The sequence below is a fragment of the Galleria mellonella genome, unplaced genomic scaffold (genome assembly GCF_026898425.1).
Source record: "Galleria mellonella isolate WM207_F2 unplaced genomic scaffold, CSIRO_AGI_GalMel_v1 utg63, whole genome shotgun sequence".
NCBI lineage: Eukaryota > Metazoa > Arthropoda > Insecta > Lepidoptera > Pyralidae > Galleria > Galleria mellonella.
This window is the reverse complement of record NW_026442130.1, coordinates 7278321-7303283: the sequence shown is the minus strand read 5'-3', so window position 1 is coordinate 7303283 and position 24963 is coordinate 7278321. Positions and strand designations below refer to the sequence as shown.

The 24963-nt window shown below is 30.5% G+C and overlaps 2 protein-coding genes across 2 annotated transcripts; both read left to right on the top strand.

The window, feature by feature from the left end:
- Positions 1-6370: 6370 nt before the first annotated feature.
- On the top strand, positions 6371-13174 carry LOC113521833 (uncharacterized). The gene is made up of 6 exons (XM_052899738.1): positions 6371-6505; positions 7363-7556; positions 8798-8986; positions 10503-10506; positions 12126-12316; positions 12876-13174. Exons 2-6 carry the CDS (start codon positions 7364-7366, stop codon positions 13058-13060), a joined length of 762 nt encoding a protein of 253 aa, XP_052755698.1. The 5' UTR covers positions 6371-6505; position 7363; the 3' UTR covers positions 13061-13174.
- A 5081-nt stretch (positions 13175-18255) lies between these two features.
- Positions 18256-21358, top strand: LOC113521712 (allergen Tha p 1). The gene is made up of 3 exons (XM_026907346.3): positions 18256-18412; positions 19871-20061; positions 20993-21358. The coding sequence occupies exons 2-3, from the start codon at positions 19872-19874 to the stop codon at positions 21181-21183; spliced, it is 381 nt and encodes a 126-aa protein (XP_026763147.1). The 5' UTR covers positions 18256-18412; position 19871; the 3' UTR covers positions 21184-21358.
- Positions 21359-24963: the final 3605 nt, after the last annotated feature.

The following is a 24963-nucleotide window of genomic DNA, read 5'->3' as shown; positions in this document are numbered from 1 at the left end:
CAAATATTAGTTGCCTGGTAGAAATTACATATTGCACTATATTACATTTTTTAAACCAAGTTTATTAAAAACCTTATGCCAGCCGGAAGCCAGTACGCTACAAAATAACTGTTTCAGCTATATTGCTATACTGCATTTTTAATGTAGAAAAAATTGCCCGTTATGATTCTGTAGGTATGATATTATATAAAATGCTGAATTCTGTCAAAAACAAAGTTAAAAGTTCGAAGGTTAAGAGATGTTATGCTATGTACACGTGTAACTAGGTACTAAGAATTACAATTTGTGAGTCATAACACTATGCAAGAGACTTGAATGACGCACTAAGAACCGGTTTTTATAATGGAGAAGTCCATTTTCTGATAATTCCAAAGAATACTTCCACTACTAATAATCACTATCAATATTAATTAGGGCAACAATCTTTAGGTTTGTTTATTAAAATTTGCTGTAATTCGTGGCTTTACTTTAGGGAATTCGGATGACAACAGAATACGCCTGCGATATTGATATACGCCAGCCGAGTCTCAATGATTATAGGCGAGAATAATGTTAGATGAGGCTATTTTCTATTACCAATAATGCAAATCTCCCTCATCCGGGTAAAGGGGTTTTTTAATGGAATGGTAACCCTGTCGGCGCAAACGGTATATGCTGGCAGGGTATCAGTGAGGAATGAAAAGACAAGTCAGTTAGACCATCGTAACTAATAAACTTGGAATTCAACACTATTGTTTTCAGGGGGAGACGTGAAGATCGACCTGAGAGAATATATTGCTAGCAATGGGCTGGAAGTCTACTTTACTATCAATCCCTTCCCCGCCCCCTGGTAAAGGGTTAGGAAAGTTTTAGTTTAAATCTTTAAGGTAGTAAGTAAGGTTTAAGATAACTTTAAACAAATTATGCTCAGTATATTATTTAGGTTGCATTGATTAAATTAGATATAATATACCGCCTATACCTCCATAATACAATCTATATTGTGGTAGGTCGGATTGTTGGATCCCTAAAATATGGTTAAATACGATAATGACTAGCCCATTCGTCATACTCTTGAACTATTTCTGCTTGTAAGGACTGGTCTGATCAAGATTGCTGCGGCTGATTTTAATATTTAAACTTTGTTTTATATTTATTGGTTCACGTGTTCGAGATATGTTGATTGACTGAGATAAATATTAGCCTATATTTTATAGCCCAAATATTACATGTATGATATATTTCAAGACGATTGGTGAAACCGTATCTATTTATAATAGTAGTAAGGGATTAATCTCAAATATAAGTTACGATTATATATTATATATATATAAATTAACAAAATTCTGTCTTAATTTGTAAAAGTTTTGAGGTAAGTAACTGTCGAAATTCTTAGAAACAAAAAGATTATCCAAATTTCCTTCTTCTTTATATAATCTATTTGTTGGTAAAAAGGTGGAGAATGATTACAGAAATGCACAATAATAGAAAATATTTTAACATTATTTAGTTATTTAATACTGTTAAATAAATTATTATTGATCAAAATAAAAAAAAAACCGTGATAATTTACAGAACGTATAGTTTCTAACAATCTGGTTTGTTGTTATGTAAATAAAGTTATTTTCCATAGATGGAATTTCCTAAGCCTAAGTACTTAGTATTTTCTAAGTAAATGCAGAGCCTGTAATTATTATTTATGTGAATAATTGTGGAATAGAACTCTAATGATTAAAAACACGATCTAATTTTATTGTTATTGTGAGAATTTGGGAAAAAATAAAGTTCTTAATTATAAAATTATTCAGAGTTTCTAAAATACATTATATAATTTTAATATTTTTGAATTTTTGAAACGGAATTATAAGAGCCTAATTTTCACATCCAAGAACTAATCGTAATTAGAATAGCCAATATTGGTAGTAACAATATTGCCAATGCCTTGTGATGGTGTGATGTCAACAGGTGACAATTACGTGGAATTGACATATTGTTGTTTAACATCGTTCTACCTACGCCATTAGCATTATGGCTATTAACTAAATGTATGAAAAGATATAATATATTTTTGTATATAACAGGTATATATTTTGTTTTTGTTTATTTATATATTTCTATAAATAACAAATAATTCTTTTTATCATTGTAATGTGAAGTGAGTTTGTTTCCGTGCACGTAAACGAATACGTAATTGTATAGTATTTTTTTTAATGGATGATACTGGAATGGTCGACCCGTCTGCGCTAACGGTATACGCTGGCGGGGGACCAACGAGGGATGATAGGTGATGATGAAAGTAGGTTTGTTAGTTGTCGGTAACAATCCCTTTCCCCCAACGTATAGTATTTGTAATAGCGAGAATATGAGTTACCTTCAGGTTTGGTTCAATAATATTTCCTAACCACGGTTAATTCCATAATATAACAGGGTGTAACGGAATAGGTGTACACGAAATCCGAAGACACTATGTAGTCATGAAATTGATTAATTTTCCTGAAGAAACATGAGTCGAAATGACTGTGAAAATGTTTCTTAAAGATTCCTTATATTATTCCTATAACCACTGTTATGTGGTGAACTTACAAAGTAGCGAAATCTTATAAATATATTTTTTAGCTATTAAGTTTACTTCATGTATGTCTGTTGTATTATGTCTGTTGTATGTTTATGTCATTCGTGAATATTGTTCATAAATACTTGTTATGAGTAGTTATCAACAGTTGTTCTCTGTTATGAGGAGAAATTGAAATTATCATCATCATCATTACACAAACAACACTATTGTGTTGTTTGTGTGATTGTAATAGTGTCATTAGCATGACACCGGTGAGAGGTGACCATGAAGCAGGACAGTTGACCCATCGTAACAAATTCAACAATTATTAACCACGATGGTCACCTGATAGTTTATATTGCTAGCAATGTAGTAATTAGATCCCATTACTAACAATACCTTTCTCCACGAAATGATTAGATTAACGACCTTGTACTAAATGTACCTACTAGTAGTGAAACTGAACATTTTTCGAAAGAAACATTGGTCGTAGTTGATATTTTTTCTGATGCTGACACAGTGGGTTCATCTGTCAACTTAATGTGGGAAGCTTCAAATTTTTTCTTGTTATCGACTCAAGGAGACTTTGGAAATCTTTCGCTAAGTTTAATCTACACATATAAAACTATTCTAAATTTTAAATTAATATCTTTAGTGCAGTGGCAAAGAGATAATGAATTACACCATAACCATTATTTGTAACATTTTTGTAGGAAAATCTAAAACTGGCAGTTTATTTTTCATCAATAACAAATATTTATAAAATGTAATTGTATAGAATTTAGTAAAAAGTCAAACAGGTATTTCCAATTTATTGTCGTCATTACCATAAATAGCTAGTGGATGATGAGAGTATGCCTATAATTAACACCCAATGTTAATCGCGACTATGACCATGACTTACAGATGTTGTCAATCTAAATTGAAGAATAAAAGCTAGAAAAACATATTATTGAAACATTTATTTTTCTAGCTTTATATATTTTTTATTTTAAATTTATTGGTTTGCGCGCTTCGTCGTATGCTGTGTTTTTAATATGTAGGTAGGTACTTAACTACATATATATTTAATCAAATGCTAGCACACTCAGACAAGACAGAGAGATTTACGCGTATATTCTAATCCCATTGGATCGAGTTGTGTAAATTTTTCAACATATTGATAATTTACGATTCTCAGACGTTGAGTTTACTCATTACAAGAAAATATTATGAAATATTACAATGTGCTTTAAATTATTTTCTTAACTTTGAGCATCAATAAACTAATAAGACATTATTATTATTATTTCAGCCATTAACTGTCCACTGCTGGGCATAAGCTTTCCCCTTAAGCGGAATTTTGCCAATAGTTGCCACGCTTAGCAGGCGGGTTGGCAATCGCAGTTAGGTCTTTGGTGATGTTTTAAGAGTGACGCTGCTGCCCATCCCTCGCCCTCCCTTAGTCGCCTCTTACGACACCCACCCACGGGAAAGGAAGGGGTGGCCCATTTTATGCCGGAGCACACACGGCAACATACGACATACGAATAAGAAATATTATCAATGAATAAATTTCATTACCAATAAATAAATAATAGCAGTAATTCATATTTGCGAAAGTATTGCTGAAAAACACTATGAAACAGGTGTCAGTTTTTATTTTTGCTTTTGTGAAATATAACAAACAGCTCTGGGCATACCATCTAGTGCTATCTAATGTAAATTAAGCAAAGCTTGTATCTAGTATGGATACAGTTACTCATACACCCATTTCTATACAGACAACTATAAATACTAATGTATATGCAAAGAGGATAGAATCCACAGCTATTAATTTAAACAAAATAAGTGATTCACTTAAACAAAATATTTTTTATTTTAGTAATTTTAAATATAATAATTTTTAAATTGAAATCTTTTATGAGTCTATCGCCTCGTTCAGAATGCAAATCAGCCAAGAAACTTAACTTTTACTTTCTTCAAACTAAAGTGTATTGTTATAAATTATAATTTTGTGAGTACAGTAAACAGCACAAGAGTACAATAGTGCTATAATCTAGTTAATATTTCGTAGAAATTATAAAGAATAGCTTAGAACATGTTACTACTAGCTTAAATTCCTCAATAAAATTGCACATATAATCATACAGACTATACGTCATCGTAGGCAGATGAGGTTATTCTACAATATTTTCTCTATCCTCACTAACTCCTTATCACCAGAATACTTAAAATGTAATTTCAGCTACCTCTTTGATTCTAACAACTCACTTGCTCTCTTTATCTATATCACTCTAGAGGCCTCACGACTAAGCAATGCGCTACCCATTAACATAAAACATCTGTAAAAAAATTGCCTTAAAAATGTCTACAAATCCATTATGAAGAAAATAAGATAAAATATATTATCGTGTATGGATGTATGTATGTATGTATATATATTGCATCTGTATATTGTAAATAATATTTGTATAATGTATTTGTGTAAGTACATTTATATAGCCATAATGTGTATTAGTTCTTTGTATATATTACATAATTTGTGAGTTAATATAGATACATCTGTAACTATTTACTTACAAGAGATTTCAATATTTTTGACCGCATAATACATTTATGTTTTCCCAAACGTTGACTGAATTGATGCTTATAGCAGCATTAAGTCCGGCTTTTGTACCAAATATTTTTTTAATGTGGTCAATAAAGATTAAATAATTTGAGTCACGTTTTACACTCTTTGAAAGAGAGGTGATTGTTAATAATGGCTACTTAGCGTTGCTAAGACAACTTGAGCTCCACTTGGTACCCTCTGGAAACCGTATTACTAATTCTTAGTGATTTCATTACGACGGATGAACTATCTGTAGGAGGTTGACCTGTCAGGTTATTATTTACTAGTTTGCTTGTAAATGGGCTTTAATTCCCATTGCTAACAAATTTCTCCTCTCACTATAATTCATTCATGTTTATAAATTCAAATATGATACCTCGTAGGTACTTTGCAATTAATTTAATTGCAATAATAATTAATATAACGAGCAGAGAAAATAAAGTAGGTATGATTAACAATCAATTTGTTAATTTTCCATTATTAAATAACGCTAATAATGGAGAATTAATAAATTGAATGCATATTCTAAGATTATTTATTTAGGAATTTATTTTCTCATGAAATTAGATACCAATTATCGACCAAGGTATGAATAGAGTTTGGTATTCTACTTCTAGAACCTTACTTCTAGAATTATGAAATTTTTAATTCTTTACACTACTGCTTTTCATTTTAATAAAATGGATTGGAATACCTAATATAGTTCCAAATATTAGTTATGCATTATGTAATATTGATTATAAACTTCCTTATTGATTTACAGTAAAATATTCTAACCCTCTGTCTCGGACTGTTTTCTATAATAATAAAAGAAATCGAATTTTATTTGTGATTAAAGTTTTTCAAATATTTTCAATGTTTTGGAGTATCCATGGTTATAAGTGAAAAAAATCTTGGATGTCTTATTTAAAAAAAAAAAAATCGTAATGTTTTCTTCCTAATAAAATAGTCACTTTGAAAAAAATTATGTAATATCGACATAAAATGGAAAATTAATTATGTTGATATTTGTACTAATTCTCACGATATTGTGTGAAATATAAAATAAAAATTGAGTGAAATTGAGATTGAAAGAAACTTTTTGAAGCCATTGTTGTTTTTTTAATACAGTCCTTTCTTAAATTGCAATAAATAAGAAACATCCAAGATCGAAGCGTTTACATAATGTATAATAAAGCTATGATCGTTAATGTAATTACACTTCCTAAACGACAGTGACGAATATTTCCTCGAAATAGTTCGGAACAAGTTTTCCATGTGTCCACAATGCTTAATGTGTATAAAAAGTCGACGACGTCTGACCATTTAATTGTATAGACACATCACAGTAACAGACAACGTCTACCTAGTGTTTAGTGGTGACATATTAATAAATCAAGGTAGGTCAGACCACGCATGGTCGCGTAACTAGTATCAGTACGTGTATTAGTACCTAGTTTGCGTTTTAAGTGATACTATCTAGTGAATAATACGCAATTAAAAAAATTTTGTTCAAGTTAGTTAAATTTTTAATATTTAAACACTACAACGATGGCGTCTTTATAAAAAAAATGTTTAAGTCTTCGAGTCATAATGATTTTGAGTAATAGTGGACACAAGGTTTTCTTGTATAATGGTAAAATGACGTATAATTCGAGGTAGCACATATTGTAGGTAATTAAAAATTATCAATAGTTCTTATATATGTCATTATTTAGTACAATAAAAATAAACAACATAAATTTAAAAAAGGAAATAGTCATGTTGATTGATTTATGTTTATTACTGCATCGATTTTACAAGAATTATATACATACATAATATCGGTAAAAAACGTTAGAAGAAAAATATAAATACTTATAATGAAAATTTATTCGTTAACAAATATTAAAAAAAAAAGTCTTTTCCTACAGTTTTTTTATATGTAATACTTATCCGAATAACTGAACCTGTAGGTAAATTATTTTTTTTCTAAGTTTATTTATTTAAACTTTAATACATAATAAAATTCTGTGTACATTTGGCAGACTTAACATCGGACGATGTTCTTTACCAGTCAATCATTTAGCAAACCAAGAAATAAGTAGGCGCTTTATTGTGTTTGTGTTTTTTTTATTATACCTTAACAAGCAAATCGAAGGCCCATCTGATGAAAAGTGACATCTGTTGTTAATAGAATACATTATGATGCTCATTGTAACCCTCGTACGCTGCCATTTATTGTATTTTACATATACTGCATTTCGATATATTTCAGAATGAAGACTTGCATCGTTCTTTGTCTTATCGCCTTTGTGGTCGCAGTTGTGGGCCGTCCAGGTGGCCAATACACTGACAGATATGACAATATTAATTTGGACGAAATTCTGGGCAATCGTCGTTTACTGGTGCCCTATATTCACTGCGTTCTTGACGAAGGAAGGTGTACTCCTGATGGTAGGGAGTTGAAATGTAAGTAACATTTAGCTTTAGAGAATTACGTAAAATTTTATTTAATTAATAATAATAATAAACTTTATTAACAAATACAGGGTTGCACAGTTACATGTTTTTTGCCCTAGCTTACAAATTAGGGTAACCTGTGCCTTGTAAGCTAGTTACTTTCAACACACAAGAACTAATACTTTGTATTTGTACATGCAGAATTAACAATATTAAGCTACAATCATAATAAACATAATGATAAATAAGGAAAAAAAAAGAATAGAAAATTACAGTTAATTAAATTTTTAAATCTGTAACGTTCAGTGTGTGGTGTGAAAGAAGGTGAACAGTGTGAGTGTGTGTATGTTTAAAGTGAGAGGAAAAGTGGTATTAATGTGTGTACTATTTTGTTTGTTTTTATGCTTCTACATATAAATCCAGTAACTCTATTGAATATATATTATATATATATATATATATATATATATATATATATATATATATATATATATATATATATATATATATATATATATATATGGGTATATTTGTTAGAAATGTTTAATATATTCATTCTTCTTGATCTCTTCTTAAAAGACTATATGTCCATGGTACTGCTCATGTCTATAGGCGACGGTTACCACTTTTCATCAGGAGGGCCGTCAGCTTGTGTGCCATTCTAAGTTGTATAAAAAAAAAGACTAAGAAGGATTGTGTGTATGCTACGCGATATCTTCGCAATGCTGTTTTAATCTGTAATCTTTCATTGGAAATTCATGTTTGATCAACGTTTTGAATTAGAACACTGTAATGTTGTGAAACCACTGAATTTCACAGTATGAACCTCCAAACACCTCTATTTTCTTCATCCATATCCATATTATATGTGTATTTATTTAACTTAAATGTAAATTTCACTTGCATAATTTTAACTAAATAAATACAAACACTTATAAATACAAATGTGAACTAAATAAAAATCTTGTAAAATTACATTAACTTTTTAAATTGGGCTCTCAATTAGCTTTGCCGCCCCAAGTTTCTGAAAAACTTAATCCACCATGTATATAACTTTACACTACCTATAAACTAAAAAAGTAAAATCCAAGGTTTCTGAAGTAATCTTTACTTTTTTTAAATATAGTGAAAAGACCATTATCGATAGCAAACTCCTTCTGGACTCCCTCATATAAAAAGATCATCCATAAGAGTATCTAAAAATTTTTCAGCATTTTAAAAATTATCTATATTCATATTTGTAATTACAGCTCACATTAAAGAGGCTTTGGAAAATGACTGCGCCAAATGTACAGAAAATCAACGCAACGGCTCCCGCCGGGTCATCTCTTATTTGATAAACCATGAACAGGAATATTGGAATAAGTTGGCAGCGAAGTACGACCCAACTGGAAAATACTCCAAGAAATACGAGAATGAATATAGGGCTGCCCAAGGTTAACTCTAAAGAAAAGGTGAACCTATCAAGACAAAGTATAACTCTACTTTTTACCTCTTCTTTTTATCATTTTCCTGGAACGAATAGGTGAAACAGTAGCCAAAGCCTTGATGATATACTTTCGAAAATAAAGTGTATTAAATTTTATAATAATTAATAACAATAGCTACTATTATAATAAAGAATCTACACTTCATCTAATGCAAAATGGATTTCCAAGAATTATGTTATATGTAAAAAGTTTAAAACAACACAAAGCTAATGTAGAAAATATCAGTAGATATTATTATGTAGACATTAAATATGATCACTAATGTTTTGTTTTTAATGTGCTGTCTAATGTATTCTGATATTTTATAGTAGTTATAAAAATTCTTATTGTAAACTGTACAGATGTAAAATTGTGATATTATCTCTATCTACAATAATAATGCAGTATTAATTAGTATTAAAAATGATTTGAACAAATTTTTTTTTTATTCATTAGGTACTTTTATTCTAATAATATTTTGCACAGAATCGAAGATGCATCTAGCAATTATTATAGGGAGAGTGGCATATCCTCAAGTATTGCTTAAGTGGAATTGCGAATTAAACAAAACCTGTTTATCATATTTGTTATTTATTTATTAGTTGCAGTAGAATCTATATAGACATTATTATAGAATAATGTCTATATTTAGAATAATAACTAAATCCTTGTTAAAATTTTCGTAGCACACATTATATTTTAGTGTAATAACTACTAGTTTAACTTATATATAATTTGATCGAGAAAGTTCGACTAACTTTGGGTTTCTAGTTTTTTTTTTTAGTTTTTAGTCAGGCTTCCGCTTGCCTTACAGCTGCTTAAGACTAAGAAACCCGAATGATTTCGAAACTAGTCGAGCTTTTTTGACTAAATTACACTAAGTTAACCGGTAGTTATTACATTAAAACTAAATACTTGTAAACTAAGTATAATAATAAAGCCTTTATTCGCTGACCACAGTTTAACTTAATTTACTTTAACTTAGGTACTACTTGTTAATAAGCTAGCTTACTGGCAACCATTATGTTGGTCAGGTTGTCTGTTGACATAGGCCTCCCCCAATTGCTTCCACTTCCCTCTATCCCTGGCTGACTTTCTCCATCCTTTAGGTAAATCGTCCTCCCATCTTTTGATTTGCCCTCCTCGTTGTCTTTTCCCATTTCTAGGATACCATTCTATTACATCCTTCGTCCATTTTTCTTTGTTGGTTCTCATTATATGTCCAGTACAATTCCATTTAAGTTTTCTTATTTTTTGTACACGTCACTGATCTTCGCTTTTTTTTTCTTATTTTTGAAGTTGTCCATCGATCTCTTAGTCTGATGTTTAGCATACTTCGTTCCATGTTGCGCTGACAAACTACAAGTTTTTAGTTATCTTTATTCTTAGCAGGCCAAGTTTGACATCCATATGTAAGACATGGTATACTAAGTACGTAGTATTAAATACAGTAATATTAAACACAATGTGGGGTATTAATTTACAGCTCAGTCAATTGAGAGAATAAATTTGATCAACTAAATATAATAAACAAAGCTAATATATATGTACTTATATTGCTTTCTAATAAGATTTGATTTAATTATAAAAAAAAAAACAGAGGGTAAGCAGGAACATTACAAGAGTTCCTTTTTTAATTTAACAGAAATTATAAATGATTATCATCATCATGGGGATCATTAAAAACTTTCATTTACTCTTACAATATGTTTGTAATAAATGTTTTAAAGAATTTAAATAATATCAATATAATTTCAAGCTTGTTATTCCGGATCCTAAAATTGCAATAACATATACATAAACTATTATGTCTGTACCTACTTACTGAGACAACATCACATAGAAAATCTTAGTGTATACGGGCAAAGGTGAGGGACAAATGTTAGTATATTATAATGTTTTATGTAGGTAATATTTTTTACTTCTGTAGTGTCAAAGTTGCTTACGTTTGTATATAAAAGATGGCTGTGATGCGATGGCTGGCTCAAACGACATTTAGTTTCAAGATTCAGCAAATAGTATCAGGTACTTAGTTAATCATAGTGCTATTATAATAACGTTTTAAAGAAGTTATAGGAATATTGTGTAATATATGCATACGAATCCGTTAACGCCATGTTATTGTGAACCATAGTGATATATGTAGTACGATAAATGTGCACAGTAATATAGTGAAATTTCTAAAAATATTATTAAATTCCAAAAAACAAAAAATTAGAGTCCCCCCTATAAAAGAAAGTAGGCTAATATTTTTGAGTATATGGATATCATTATCATCATATCAGCTTTTAATTGTCCACTGCCGAACATAATTCGGGCCATAATTCGGGAGGCAACTTCCCATGGTATTTGCCATTCGAGGGGTGTTACCAGTTGTTGCGATGATTGGCAGGCGGGCTGGTAACCGCAGTTAGGCTTTAGTGATGAAGTTCCTTTAGTCGCCTCTTAAGGAACCCACAGGAAAGGAAGAGATGGCTCATCCAATGCTGGGGCTACACGGCAACCGCACAATATATGAATATGTTTATGCATAATTATATATCCATATACCCAAAAGTGATCGGAATTGTGGTGCAATGTGTAGTATAAATAGTTTAGCAAATTTTATATAATGAAATATCGCTTTTTAGGAAATACCATAGAGATCGTAAACAGTAGAAAACTTACGAAGATTATATTATTGTATTTTTGTGAATTTTTCATGTTAGTTTTTGATTTGCTTATATCGCGTGTCTACGCTTACATAAAGACTAGTTAGCTGTGCCCATGATTTCGTTTGTGTGATTAGAACATATTGATTTACTTATACAAAAATATTGTATTATACCAAATTTCATGACGATTATGCACCAAGAGTTATGAATCTCACTTTCACATTTATAATACTAGCTGACGCAGCTTTGCCTGTGTGAATCAGTGTATATTCTATGTTCTAAATTGGGATACAACCTATTCGTATTCAAATTTTATTCCAAATTTTGTTTATATCATTTTAGTAATTTTTGCGCAAAATGCTAACAAACATCCATACCATACATACGTCTTCACATACGTTCCCATTTGCAATAGTAAGTAAGATTAAAGATTTAACATGACTTTACCTTTTCAGAATGAAGACTTTTATAATTTGCTTGATGAGTTTAGCAGCCGTGGTCATGGCCTATCCTCGGGAGACATACACGGACCGTTTCGACAACGTTAATTTGGATGAAATACTTGAAAATAGACGCCTTTTGGTGCCCTATATCAAATGTATACTTGATCAAGGAAAATGCTCCCCCGATGGAAAGGAACTTAAATGTAAGTTGAACATCCGTTAAATTTCCTTAAAAACTACAGTATGTGATTTTTCAAAAAGGTTGTATTAAAGTTTCTTCAGGATCGGTGTACGTTAAACCTGACACCCTTAGTGTTGCAGGCGTCCTTAGGCTATAGTTACCGTTTACTATCAGACAGGCTGTATGCTTGTTTGCTACCTTAGTGGTAAAAAAATATATTTAGTACTTAGGAAAATTTTATACATTAATTGTTCAAAATGAACCTTTTTCATACATTGATAAATGTAGTTTTTTATTAAAAAAGAAAATTAAAAAAAAACTAATTAATTATAACAAAATATATATTACATCAAGTCAACAAACGGCATTTTTACTTGAAATTAAATATAAATAATAATATATACAACAAGAACCAGCATATTTTATAAACATTAATGTGTTTTAGTAATGAAAAAACTTTTTTATATTCTACAGGTATCAGTAGATTATCACAATCTGAATAACAGATAAAACTTACTTTTACGAAATAGTTATATCCCAAATTTGTATTGATTAATAATTTAATAATTTATTGTCAACAGTGCACATCAAGGAGGCCTTATCAAATGACTGCGCTAAATGTACAGAAAAACAGAAAAGTGGTACTAGAAAAGTATTGACGCATATTATTAGCAATGAAAAAGATTATTGGAATGAATTGAAGGCTAAATATGATCCCGATAACAATTTCTCAAAAAAATACGAAAAAGAATACGGTTTAGTGTAATTACTCAATACTATTAGAAAGAGAACACTGTAAAATGGTTTAGTGAGAACATAATGAACATATGTAGGTAATGAAATTAAAAGAATAAAAAATAAAGAATTTATTTAAAACTTATTTTTTTAGTTTCATTTCACGTTTGCTCATTTATATAATTGAGATTGTGTTCCACAAAAAAAGTACTTCTGTTCTGGCAAAATCAGTTATTTTGACTTAAAACTAAATTACTGAAGCGGTTTTGATAAAATTTCTGTAAGACTAGTCTATAAGTATATCCTTTCAGATAAAAAAAGGATTTTCCAAATTGGTTTCCAACTACGGAATAATAAAGTAACAAACATAAAAAAAACAACTGAAATGAGAACCTCCTTTAAAAGTCTTTTTATAGTCGGTTGATAAAATTATCACTATGCATTTATATATTTTGTCAATATATTATATAATACATTTGTATAGTTATACTTAGATGTACCTACTCGTATTATTGCTATTTATTTTAAGTTGATGCAGTCCTAGTTTTTTTTTAATCTTGAGACTGACATACGAATAGTAACTATAATGAAAAACGATTGACTGAAGAATTAAAAAGTCATATTTGATTTTGAATAAAATGAGTGCAAGAAGATACGTAATATCTAAATCTTTGGAAGGCAAGATTCCAAAAGCGCTCTAAGAGTAGGTGGGCTAAAAGTTATTTGAGCAAATAGATGAAATTGTTTGCCATGGATATGGGCTCGTTAAGATATAAAATAGAGAAAGAGGAATAAAAGCTAACGATAGAATTTATAAAATTATGCGGAGAATATTTAGAAGTCAGAGAAAAGCCAAATAGCGTAGCAAAAGTAAATAGCAAAATAAATATAAAAATAAATAACATTATGTATCGTCTCTTCTGTATAAAAATGAAGATTAGTTATTTTGAAGAATTAAAGTAGAATAAATGCATACATGCACGCAGTTACCATTTTGCATCAGTTGGGTATAACCATTGGCATAGTTAGTGTTTTTTCTTTGCTAGAAGTTTCAACAAATCTGAAATTTCCAGAAATGAATTAAACTTTTAGAAGGGCTATAATACGTTTAAATTTGTGATTAAAAAATATTTGTATTTGTTAACTTGTATTGTTAATATTTTAAGGTCGGGGTAAAATCAGTTTTTCAACAAGGGCTTTGGTAATAATATTGAAAAGGTTAGGAACCACTGACCTAGTACATTAGATATTTAAGTCAGCACTCAAGTCAGCCAGACTCGGAACATCTTTACTAGCAGCAATATTTTATAACATCCTACTTTTCAAAGACGTGCAATAATGCTAGTTAATATCAAAACGAAAATGTGAGTCATTATTGAGAGCACTTCTAACTTGACATTTAATTCTGCTAACGTAGAAAATCTGCATTCTTTTATGCGTTCGCTGCAAGCATGTAGGTAGATGTCGTACAAAACACGACGTGATGGCGCATCACTTTTGTTTTTATATCTTCAACTAGCTTTTACCCGTGACTTCTTCCGTGTGACCAAAATATGTTTATTGATCGGAATAAAAAGTAGTTAATATTCTTTTACATCCCATATAAGTATTACGTGTCAATCAAATTTCGTAGTACGAACAAACTTTCGCATATATACCTAATATTAATCATCATATCATATCTCTTTTTTTTCTTTTAATAGGTGATAATGAAATCGTAACCGCGCCTGCGCTATCGGTATACGCTGGCGGGGCACTATTGAGGGATAATAGGTGACGATGAAAGTAGGTCAGTTAGCCTATCGTGACGAACATCATATCATATCAGCCTTTACTGTCCACTACTGAACATAAGCCTCCCTTTGGGTGTCTTGCCAGTCGCTGGCACGCTTGGTAGTCGGGTTGGCAACCGCGATTAGGCTTTGGAGACGTTTTAAGTTAGTTACGACGCCTACGACAAAGGAAGGGGTGGTCTATTCTATGCAGTTACTACATGGACATTTATAATACTAGTAAGGATATATTTGAATATCTGCAGAATACTGCCGAGGTTTTCCCAAGTTTTCCCAGCACGGTGTTCTTCAAAAGGAGGTAAAGAGGTTTCTTCAGGATCGGCAACGCGCGCGTTATACCACTGGTATTGCAGGCGTTCAAGGGGTGCGGTAACCGCTCACCATCAGGTGGGCCGTATGCTTATTTACCACCTCAGTGGTATAAAAAAAAGAATCAAATTTAATTTTGCATTCTTTTACGTTAAAAAAGGTAAAAAAATAATAAGAGAAAGATGAGGTCAAAAGAACAATAGCAACTAGGTATGTGTAAACTTTGGAACTTTTGGAAGTAAAAAATCTCATGAAATAGACTACTTCTAGATGGCGTATCAAGATTAAACATACACCAAATTCATAGTAAACTTTCAGAAACACACTGTGAAAGTTAAATCCAATCTTTTCGACCAGAGGGAGACTTTGTACAAAAGTCGATTGCTTGGGTACCTCTGTCCCATTCGCGTTTCAACCGTGAAGCAGTTGTATTTGCATGGCTGTATTTCGGTTTGAAGGGTAAGATATGGCCTGAATTTACTGAGTACTAAAGAATAACACCTGAGTCCTCAGGAATGGCAACGCATGGGGGGTATCATGGGCGAAACAGTACACTCTGTTATGTCCATGGTACTGCTCATGTCTATAGACGACGGTTACCACTTTCCATCAGGTGGGCCGTTAGCTTGTTTGCCATTCTAAGTTGTATAAAAAAATCTTATGAAATAGTTTCTTTCTGATGTCGGCACAAAAGTACAGACAGACAAAAATTCTAACAATTATTACTTTGACTTCTATTATTGTTATTAAAACGCTTTCTATACTTTTTTCTTAAATATCTCCTATGTATAGACATGATCTAGTTATAATCTTACTACATATTTATATATTTAATCTAACCATTATCAAATCAAATCAAATGTCCGTGTATTCTCGGCATATAGGCCACCCCTTCCTTTCCCGTGGGTGTCGTAAGAACCGACAAAGAGAGGGCGAGGGATAGGCAGCAGCCCTTTTAAAACATCTCTAAAGCCTGACTGCGGTTGCATCCGCTTGGCAAGCGTGACAACTACTGGCAAAATACCCTAAGAGGGGTATTCTGCCAGTAGAGGCAAAATACCCCTTTTAGGGTATTATGTTCAGCAACGGACAGCTAAAGGCTGATACGATGATGATGATTTAATCAAATTACGTAGTACTGTAGGTACAATCACACAATAATTACTGCGGATTACTAGTCCATCCATATCGAGCGTAACTAGTCGTGCACATGTTGATGGAATATTACTGTAGGCACCAATATTACTAATATAATAAAACTGCTATGAAACTAGACGTCTGTACACGGTAGATATTAAAAAAAAAATTATGTGAGGGGTCTTAATAAGAGCAATAAAAACCAAAACAATGATTTTTTTCTGTCTGTGTAAATTTTGTCTGTCTGTATGTTTGATCCAATATCACGTAAAATCTACTATACCAAATCGTATGCGGTTTTCGTTGTTGTATTATTGAGGGTCTACCCTAAACACTGGTATACTCGTATATTGATATGCTATCTAGAAATGATCTATCTAGCGGGCAAAAAGTTATTACATTATTCTAGTTTATTTTGAATAAAAAGATGCACAACAGGGTATGTACTATTAATATATATGTATGTATTTATGTACCGGCTGACTCGAAAAACGTTGTTTTGCTTTATTACTATCAATTAAGAGAGATACGAAAAAATAGGATAATTTTAATCGACAAATTAAAATTATTTTATCTCTCAAGTTGAAGCAAACAATACCTACACATATGCGAAATTTCATTAAAATCGGTTGAGCGGTTGTGGTTTCGAATTGTTATTGTATAAACCTATATATATATAATAAATTTCTTAGTCGATTTGCATATTTTTTTAATGAAAAGATTGATCTTTAGGATTTAAATGCTAATTTTGTTGATATTGACGACTATACGACTTTTATGTATAAAAAATATTTGTAATGCTTAAAAAATACTCGTTCTATTATAGTATATTTTATTATTCTTAGCGAAAATAGTAACCTACCCTAATAGAGTTTCCATTCTTCATATAAGCTTATCTTCTTATAAATAAGATCTTCTTTTCACTAATTCATGCATTTTCTTCCAGCCAGCTCTATCCCAGGCCATATCCTTGACCTCCCTATACAACATGACATCTAGTGTTTCTTTTATCTGCCCCATGTAGTTATTCCTCGGTCTTCCTCTTCCTTTTTTGCCGTCTATTTTTCCTTCTACTATGCTCTTTAAAAAAAACGTCATGTCGTATAAGATGACCCAGCATTTTGCCTCTTCTATTCTCTGTTGTTTTTATTAACGTTCGTTTCTCATTCACCTTTTTCAAGACTTCCTCATTCATACTTTTTATGTCCAGCTTATGCTGGACATAAAAAGTAATGAATGAAAACCTTTCCATGCTCCTCCATGTCCACATTTCGAATGTCTCAAACATCTTTTTTTCTTTTTGCATAAGGTAATAATTTTTGAGTAAGATATAATAATTTTATTATATCTGACAAAAGCTTAGGTTATGAATGGAATAGTCATTCAGTACCACTACTGTTCATTTGCCATTGTTCTAATAGTTTTATGCAATATAGCAAATAAACTGACGGATCACCTGGTAAAAAGCGGCAGTCATCACCTATAAACACGAACAGCCATTACAGACGTTATGCCTGCAAATCTTGTAATATCACTGCCATATTTAAATGCATTTAAATTTAATAAAATAATAATAATAATAATAAATTAACATTAAGTTCCACAAAAAAAAAACTGACTACTTGATAAAAATATTCCTTTTTTGGGCAATCGTGTAATTAGTATAAATAAAACTGACACAAGTTTAAACTTTAAAAGTCAAAACAATAAGTTAAAAATAATCATGAAATCAATTCTGTATTTTGGTAAAAATGTTATATAACATACTTAAAATATCCGCTACATTTCTATTTTTAACATTCCACATTTTTTGCCCACTCAACGGAACAGTTGAATTGAAAGCCTTCTTTTATTAAAAATCGATTGAAAATGGGAAAACCCTAAAATTGCTATGGAATAATTATGAGGTAGCTATCTGCATGATCGCGTGACGTATAACGTTCAATCAATATGTTTTTATTCATATTTAACTTGACATTCGTAGAATCGTAAACCCGTTTGTGGCTGTTGATCTCAGGACTGGGAGCCAACGACCACCGGCTTACCTAGATAGTATAAAAGTTACGGTCTCGGACCACACTACACGCACTATAAAAATACTGGCCAACTGTGCTACTCGATCCGTAACTTTTAAAACTATTAAAGTAAGTGAGATGTATAATATTATTAGTATAAGTGCATATATTAACAGTGAACGTTTAATTTTATGTGATTTTTTTTTAATTTTTATTCCAAAAGTTTTTTTTTTTAATTTCAGTTTTATGAAAGAGACATTTGTTAATAACACTTAAATGCGATTGTTACCTAACTAATGTAGCTACCTTATTGTTTCTTACAAACATGTTTTTCTATTTATTTTTATTATTAAACTGGATATGAGGCTAGTGTCGTAAATAACTTTATGTTTATATATAACCTGGAAGGACCTGTATATGCAGAAGGTGTTTATTTTTAAATTTATATATTGAACTAGCGATCTGGCCTGGATTTGCACGGGTAGATAGAAATTTCGAAAATAAATAGCCTGTTTTAATCGCTGATGATGTACGAGTAGCTTTATATGTGCAAAATCTTTTAAAATAGTTTTTATATGTTTTATAATATTACTATTATTTAATATTATTATTTTATAATTTTATGTTTTAATAATTCATGCGAGAATCATTTCTACTTTTTAGGTTTTTAAATTTTGCCTGCCTATTTATGACTTAAATAAATAATATATACGCCTGCCTAAATAATATGGCCTTATATCTATTGTTAACATCTGTATACTTACCATGTTTCTTAAATTAATTTATAGATTGTGTAGTTTTCAAATTTATCCGTTATAAACAAACAATCAAGTCTTTTCTATTTTGTTTATTATTTCCTTTTTGTACAATACTATATATATTTAAATCGATAAATATTATTAGGATAGCTTTATTTGTTTAAAAAAGATTTTACGATATTTCAATGAATATGTAAAAATAGATGGGAAATAAATAATTAGGGAGCAATTTTATAAATATGCTTACTTATCTTATACTTGTCGTACACATATTGTCGATGAAGAATAACGATAATTAATTTTTAACTCGTAAGTAAAAAATAAATTACAATATACACTCGTAATAAATTAAATACGAGTGTACATTGTAATTTTTAAAAGTAATAAGAATTTGTTTTAGGACCATATATTTAGCAATGTGCAAAGAATGATTGATTATGATATTGTAAAAAAATATTTCCTTTCAATTTTATAACACTCTTGTAAATGATGAAATAAAAACATAAAATAAACAACTAATACCAAATATATTAAAGTAAAGGACATAAACTGGTTAGATACGTCTTTATGAATTTTAGACTACCTAATATAATTAAGGTGACAAAAAATAAAAATAAATTTGTCTTATATAAATAGAACGCCATTATTATTATAAGAAACTATTATAAATTGTTACACAGTTAAAAATTTTCCGTCCATAAAAGGAAACAATATAGGGTTTTATAACGGACTTTTTCCCTAGTATTTAATGATGTATTGCTTTAATAAAAATGTAAAGGTTTATATTATATTGTTATTCTATAGTAATGTGCAACTTCTTATATTTCAGAATGAAATCCGCAACAGCTCTCCTTGTGTTGACAATTGCAGCGTTCGCAGCTGCCCAAAACGAGCAGTACACCGATAAATTCGACAATGTAAATTTGGACGAGATTCTCTCTAACAAACGTTTACTTGTGCCTTATATCAAGTGCGCTCTCGACCAAGGAAAGTGCACAGCTGACGGCAAGGAACTCAAATGTAAGTTCAACGCAAATGTAATTCAAACCGATAGCTGATACATTGCATCCCTAACTAAGCACAAATAATTTTATTAGTTTAGATTTATCCGTAAAGGATTTTTAAGTGGTTTTTATATGCTTTTATTTCTTCATAATACATTTGGTATCTTAGATTACAAATTACAAGGTTTAGAAAACATCTAAGAACAAGGATTTATTTATCAAGCTATATAATTATAACAAGAAATCCAAAAACTTGAAAAATTTTCATAATTTTAAATTTTAAAAATTCGGAAAATTATTCCAAGAAGTAGTAAAATATATACATTTACATTTATTATTTTTACTTAATGTAATTCAGGTTATATATATATATATATATATATATATATATATATATATATATATATATATATATATATATATAAACCTCCCAATAGTGACAGACCTGTGTTCAGCAGTGGACAGTTAACGGCTGATGTGATGATGATGATAACGGATTCAGGTTCTAAATTTATCCGTATATTACATTTTGTGCTCAAAGACATATAGTCACGTAATAATGCTAAAATATTGCCCTAGAACATTAAAAATTACCTACATTTTAGAATCTTCGTCTTGCCTGGTTTATGGCTAATTTTAAACTTTTGCGTTAATAATGCATATTTTGAATACACTATCAGAAATAGTACCTACATACCTGATTTTTATTGCCGATGTTTCGACGTGGTCATGGCAGGTCTGAAGCGAACGGCGTCGTCTTTTGGAAGCTAACGTATTTTCTTTGGCCATTCTCCCATTATTGTCTATCACTGTTGTTGTCTATATCCACCCTACCTATTAAGTCCCCGACAGTGTATTTAAAATATGGTTTATGGTTACCCCTGAGAATTAGTCTATAGGTGTAATTGTGTTATTTATTATTAATTTATATTACAATTTCATCACAGCACACATTAAAGAAGCATTAGAGAACTACTGCGCCAAATGCACAGAAGCACAAAAGGACGGCACCCGCCGGGTGATCGGTCACCTTATCAACAACGAGCCTCAGTACTGGGAAGAACTTACCAACAAATATGACAAAGATCGCAAATACGTCGAGAAATACGAATCCGAATTAAAAACAATTCAAGGTTAAAACTTACTAATGGCGCTTCTACGAGTCTGTGATAAACAATGGTTTGACGTTTAAAAATATATTGGTGAAAAATCATTTGTTAAATTGGTTGAGATTTGGTGTATCATCATTTCTTTAATTTCATCATTTCTTTAATGTAAGAATGTTCAATGGGAATAAAAAAATTACATGTTAATTGTTGTGTTTTTTTTATATTCAATATTAAATTAATTATTCCTGGTGATCAGCGAATAGAAAGCTAGCTTTCAAGATGTATGTATATTTATTTAAATAACTTTTTTGAGCAAAAGAAAATAGAATTCAAAAAATACCATTAGCATTCTCTACCGATCAACCATTGGGATGAAAAGTGAATCACAAACCCGTTACTTCATTATTGGTGTAGGTTAAGAAAATAACTGCTAGTGATGTAATACATAAGATAATACAGAGAATAAATAATATATACATAAATAACAAAAATAATGATTATAATATACATAGATAAAAAATAAAGGATAACTAGACAACTAGATAAATATACGAAATGTAAATAATATGTCACTACATAGTATAAAACTAAGTCGCTTCCCGTCTGTCTGTTCTTATGTATGCTTAGATCTTTAAAACTACGGAAGGGATTTTGATGCGGTTTCTTTTAGTAGATAGAGTATGTATAAAACATGCATAATATAGGTAGTAGAAAAATACTGATAATTTTAGAGGTTTCTAATATGATGACATTAATAAACACATTTTTTGCGCTTCTTTTTGCAACTTAGAATGGCAAACAAGCTGACGGCCCACCTGATGGATGGTGGTAACCGTCGCTTATAGACACGAGCAGTACCATGTACATAACATAGGGTACTTTTTCGCCCATGATATCCCCCAAGCGTCGTCGTTCCTGAGGACTCTGGTGTTAATCCTCTGTACCCTGTAAATTCACTGCCATATCTCATTCTTCAAAATAAAACACAGACATGTAAACAATTGCTTTACGGTAGAAACGCGAATGGAACAGAGGTGCCGAAGCATACGACTTTTGTACAAAGACTCTCTCAGGTTTACATTGCAAACGCTGGCTGAATCTTACGAGATAGACTTAAACAATTTACTACAGTATTATACACCTTAACAGTGTACAAAAAAGTCCGCGATGGTATATGTCTATCTCTTAGGGATAGCCCTATACTATATATTAATATCGATAGTAACTATTTATTTATCCTTTACTTTTACAAGAAATAATGACTTATTTACGAAGCGATTTTAAGTAATACAGCATTAATCCTTATTCAGGGGGGAAAGGGATTGTTAGTAATGGGGTCAAATAACCCCATTATAAGCAATATATATACTCTGTCAGGTTGACCTCCACGTGGTTCCCCTTGGAAACCATCGTGGTTAATTCTAGTTGAATTTGTCAGGATGGGCTAACTGACATGCTTTCATTCTCAACTATCATCGCTCACTGGTGCTTCGCTAGTGTATACCGACAGCGCAGGCGGGGTTACCATACCATTATCACCTATTCAAAAATCCTTATCCAATTATGTACCTTAAATACATTCTGCATTTAATATAGATCAATATGGTCCTTTTCAGCATGTAACTTAAATGAATATTTTCGAAGATATTACAAATTTAAAATGCAGGGATATAGCGGTTGCGGCGGTACCGGCCGGGAGGTCGGCGGCGAAGCTGGGACGAGTCGTTAGTAAATAAATAAAGTATAAAAATTATGACTAGGTACTATTGTTGTAATTAGTTCATAAAGTATAGTTTGTGAACCGATTTACCACGTTAACAAGAAGAGACTACCTATTTACTCATCAATGAATTACCATTAATAAAAATAAGAAATAATGAGTTTATCTTTTTCTAAATTTGAACTATTAACTATTAAACTTTGTTTACCTGATACAAAAGCGGTAAAACATATTAGCTCTCATCCATTCGCAAGTAGTTGTTTATCTTATTTAGGGATTATAGAAAAGTAAAAATAAAAATCTATTGAGTGCGAGTTGAACTTACAAGCTGATAGTTCTGTATAAAAATATACAAATATGAAATATACCTTTATTGTATTTTGCATACGAAAAAAAAACATCTGATAGTTATTATTATTGAAATTTTAATTCATATCTCATTTCTTATTTTGGATCATAATTGTGATTAAAACATGGACCGCATAACTTTATTTTTAGAGGTTTCTTAATAATTTCTCAAAAACTATACTTGTTAGAAAATTAGTAATAGAATTAGTCAATTTTTCTTGTAACATTCGCATATACCTTTATTAACAGGTGGACCGTATGCTTGTATGCCACCTCAATGTTATAAAATAAAAATTACTTCAGAACCTTCGAAGTTAAGTGAGATAATGTTATTTTTTTTCACATTTTCTATCATACAGTTACAAAATGTATTATAAAAATCAGTTTTAATATAGAATATAGAAATGCAACCCTTTGAAATGATACCGCACTTACACTAGTAGAAAAATTTATGTACGTAGAAAAATATATGTATTATATATATATATAATATGTAAATATTGATTAGCCTTTTTTAAATTTTGAACACCCTAGAAAAGAAAAGAAAATTATTTTTGCAATATATGCAGGCCTATGATTTGTATAACTATCCCCTATTTCAACAAATACATTAGTAATTGTCAGTGTGACAGACGAACAGTCGCACCATAAGGATTCCTTTGTATATTTTTGATGCCATGAAACCATAAAAGCAAAAAAATTTCTTTAGAAAGCAATCTTATACTATGTTAACTTGTTTGTAATTTTAAATAAATACATTGGTTATATGGGAATAACAAAAAATACTTTTAAACCGGTCCTTATTTGTACGAGTACAATGAAGACACCATAAATCGTCCGATAGCGTAATTGTTTTTTGTTATTATTTAACGAATTCTTTATACTTGCTATTGTTTAACGTACTTGTAATTTACTTGTACTTGTAACCGTTTAGACTTGTGTTTAGACATCGATTTTAACAAAATTGAATAAAAAAAAATTGAAATTGCAATAAATCTAGATTAAATAAGTAATATTCCTGGTCGCCGCAAACAAATCTTGATTAAAAATTTACGTAATACCCAGTCATGACTATGTCATGGAATATAATGTAAATAAAGAAACGCGTCACTACTAGGATGTTATTACAATATTAATTATGTAAGGTTAGGCACAAATCAATAGACACGTTTTATAAAAATAATATTCCACGTCCATAATTTACTGTAGTCATGATAATAAATTAACCTATTACATGAAAGCCAAAACAACTATTTTTTTACATCTTTAAACATCTTTTAGTAAGGAGGTTTTTAATTGGTATAAATTTTTTTGGCTATTATCCTATTACAACGTTTATTTTGAATCTAGAAAATGGTCCTACCTTAATTTTGTGTTATTCATCTTGATTTTAATCATGTGCATGTTTTTAGTATTAATCTTTTTATATAGTTATAATGATAACTATCGCTAATCGCTGTAATGTAACATGAATAGGTAGGACGAGGTTTGTTAATTTTACATATAGCTGTTTATTGAGTTACTAAGAAAATTTTTAATACCATTTAGGTGGCAAACAATCATACTATATATATAATCATAGCATAGGTGGGCCACCTAATGGTAAACAGTTACCATAGCCTATGAATGCCTGCAATACCAGGGACATACTCGCTTGTTGCCGATCTTGAAGAAACATAACTTCTTTACCCCTTTCTTTAAGAACATCATGCTGTAGTATCTTAGAAGAACCTCGACATTT